General features: G+C 46.5%; 1 protein-coding gene across 1 annotated transcript in view; it reads right to left on the bottom strand.

Moving 5' to 3' along the window:
- abi3bpa (ABI family, member 3 (NESH) binding protein a) overlaps window positions 1-2,500 on the bottom strand; it is a gene marked incomplete at both ends in the record, with an annotated part of 26,639 nt that overhangs the window by 5,791 nt on the left and 18,348 nt on the right. The window contains 3 exons of the mRNA XM_084452112.1: window positions 54-143; window positions 625-738; window positions 1,521-1,592. Of these exons, the coding sequence (XP_084308238.1) occupies window positions 54-143; window positions 625-738; window positions 1,521-1,592 (276 nt within the window). The remainder of the gene's footprint in view (window positions 1-53; window positions 144-624; window positions 739-1,520; window positions 1,593-2,500) is intronic.

Below are 2,500 nucleotides of genomic sequence, written 5' to 3' on the forward strand. Positions count from 1 at the left end.
AGCGTTCAGTACTACTGAGCATCCGGCTCTCAAGCGTGTGTGTGGGGTCTTACCCACGAAGCGCTTCTTTCCCATGGCGTCCACCTCCGAGGCTGGCACGGAGCTAAACACGGAGGAGTTGTCCACCAAGTCGAAACGACTGGCTACAGGGAGACGGGAGGAGAAAGAGAGCGATGAGGACCGCAGCTTTGTGTCCAGTCAGGGCAACGTGTGATTGAGAGATTGAGAATTGCGATTGAAGAAGAGAGATTGAATTAAAAAGCAAAAACAAAAGTTTCATGCGTAAAAAAAAACCTTCTTAAATATGAAACAAAAGCATTTTAAATGATCTGCCTAACTTTAATTATGAAAATGTGTCATAGCCTGAATAGCCTGTATTGAAGGTGAATTGACCCCTGACCCTGGTGTGTATTGGTGTGTCAGCATTCAGCAGTAGCTTTCTGACCCAGTCCTACAGTCAGCACTCCTCTGTTCTCTGGCACACACACACACACACACACACACACATACACACACACACTTCACTTAGAAGTACTGTAGCACTAACACACAGATGGTATTCACACACTGTCCAACTCTCTCACACGCACACAGACACACACACATGCGCGCACACACACATACTATTAATTGCAGGCGCAAGCGTGGTCGTCTGTTTGTGTTCTTGTCTTAGAGGCTTGTTTGTCGGAAGGAATGGCTTCAAGATGGACGCCTTGTCTCCCTGGTTCATGGGTTTGTCTGAGAACGTCGAGGTGGTGGAGGAGGTGGAGAACGTCGAGGTGGTGGAGGAGGTGAAGGATGGTTAGGAGGAGAAGGACGAAAGGAGGATGAGGAGAACAAGGATCAGTCATCACCAAAATTCCATTGTTTACACATACAGCTGTTATTTCATCTGCTGCGGCCGTTTATCACTAAATATTTTCTCCTGGCAGCTGAAAGATTGTTGCATCCTAACAATAACGTTTCACACACACACACACACACACGCACACACACACACACACACACATACATACATACACAGACACACACACATGCATACTGTACACAGACACACAGACATACACACACATCAGATTATATATCAACACAGAATACACACACATGCACACACACACACATACATACACACACACACACACACACACACACACACACACGCACATACAGTGCATAAAAGTGCAGAAGCAGCTGCGGACGACCTGCAGGAAAGAAAAACACTTGGCAGGACATATGAGAGCTGAAAGAAAGCAGATGTAAAGCAGTTGTAGCGTAGATGTGGGATGGCCTAGTTATTTTACAGTTGTAGCGTAGATGTGGGATGGCCTAGTTATTTTACAGTTGTAGCATAGATGTGGGATGGCCTAGTTATTTTATAGAGGAATCTGGTCAGTCAGCGTAGCACGAGTGTGCCGCTGGAATCTCCAAATCATGTCAGTTGGCCCTCAGAAGTCGTCGGTTTTTGGTCAAGCGCAGATCAGTAGCCCGGTTGGTGGGCGGGGGTGAGTAATTGCCCTCACCCTTGTCCCCTGGCCTCCCCACCAGGTTGGGCCTCTTGACAGGAGGAGAGGGCCGCTGAACTGCAGGGGTACCTGGGAAACAGAGTCCAGTGCAGGGTTAGAGGCTGCAACAGCATCGCACACCGGTGTGCAATGGAGAGAGACCAACGCTGTTATTGTTGTTGTGATTGAATATCGAGCAAATGTACCGAGCTCTGGAGCAGTCGACACAGGAGAGGGAGAGAAACAGATATGAAGACGACGGAAATAATAGCGGTAGTTATTATCAACACCATCGCAGAAAGGGGTCGGAGGTGGAGAGTGCCAACATTGACATACGAGCAACAAAATCATACATAAAAGCCAGGCGGACTGGACCTGAAACATTAATAAGTCTCCTGAGAATCACCACGGCAGCAAGCAGCCCCAGTCTATGACGAACCCAGACCACGTCAATTTCTCATAACCTTCGACCATAAACCCAAACTAGAACCAGACCCAGTAAAACTAACCAGAAGAATAACATTCAGACGATAAAACAACAGGAACCCTAAAAGAGGATTCTAAGAGAATGGTAGCAAGGACCTGTTACTTCAAGTTCTTATATCTTCTCAAAGATGGAGTCAGAAACCTGGTCTCAATTAAACCTCTGGAACCACTGTGGCTCAAATTCTTCACAATCACTGCATTGTTCCCCTTCCAGAAAGTGGGCCTATACGATAAAAATAAGACACGATCTAGAAAGCGAGACACAGGCCAGCCCTCGGCAGCTTTCACTGTCAAACCTGTCTTTTTGCTATGTTTTTAAAGGATGTTGAAGCCGTAGCAAACTGAAGCCCGAGGATGATGTCATATTTTCTTTTAGTGAATGTGTCAAACAAACTATCTCCCAGCAGCCCTTGAGATCACTGTCCAGGAACAACAGAGATTAGACTTTGGGAGGCAGAAACATACCTCACGTTCACAGTAATTACATAGCTCATAGTACCTGTTCATCATAC

Source organism: Borostomias antarcticus (assembly GCF_949987555.1).
Source record: "Borostomias antarcticus genome assembly, chromosome: 17".
NCBI classification, from domain to species: Eukaryota; Metazoa; Chordata; class Actinopteri; order Stomiiformes; family Stomiidae; genus Borostomias; species Borostomias antarcticus.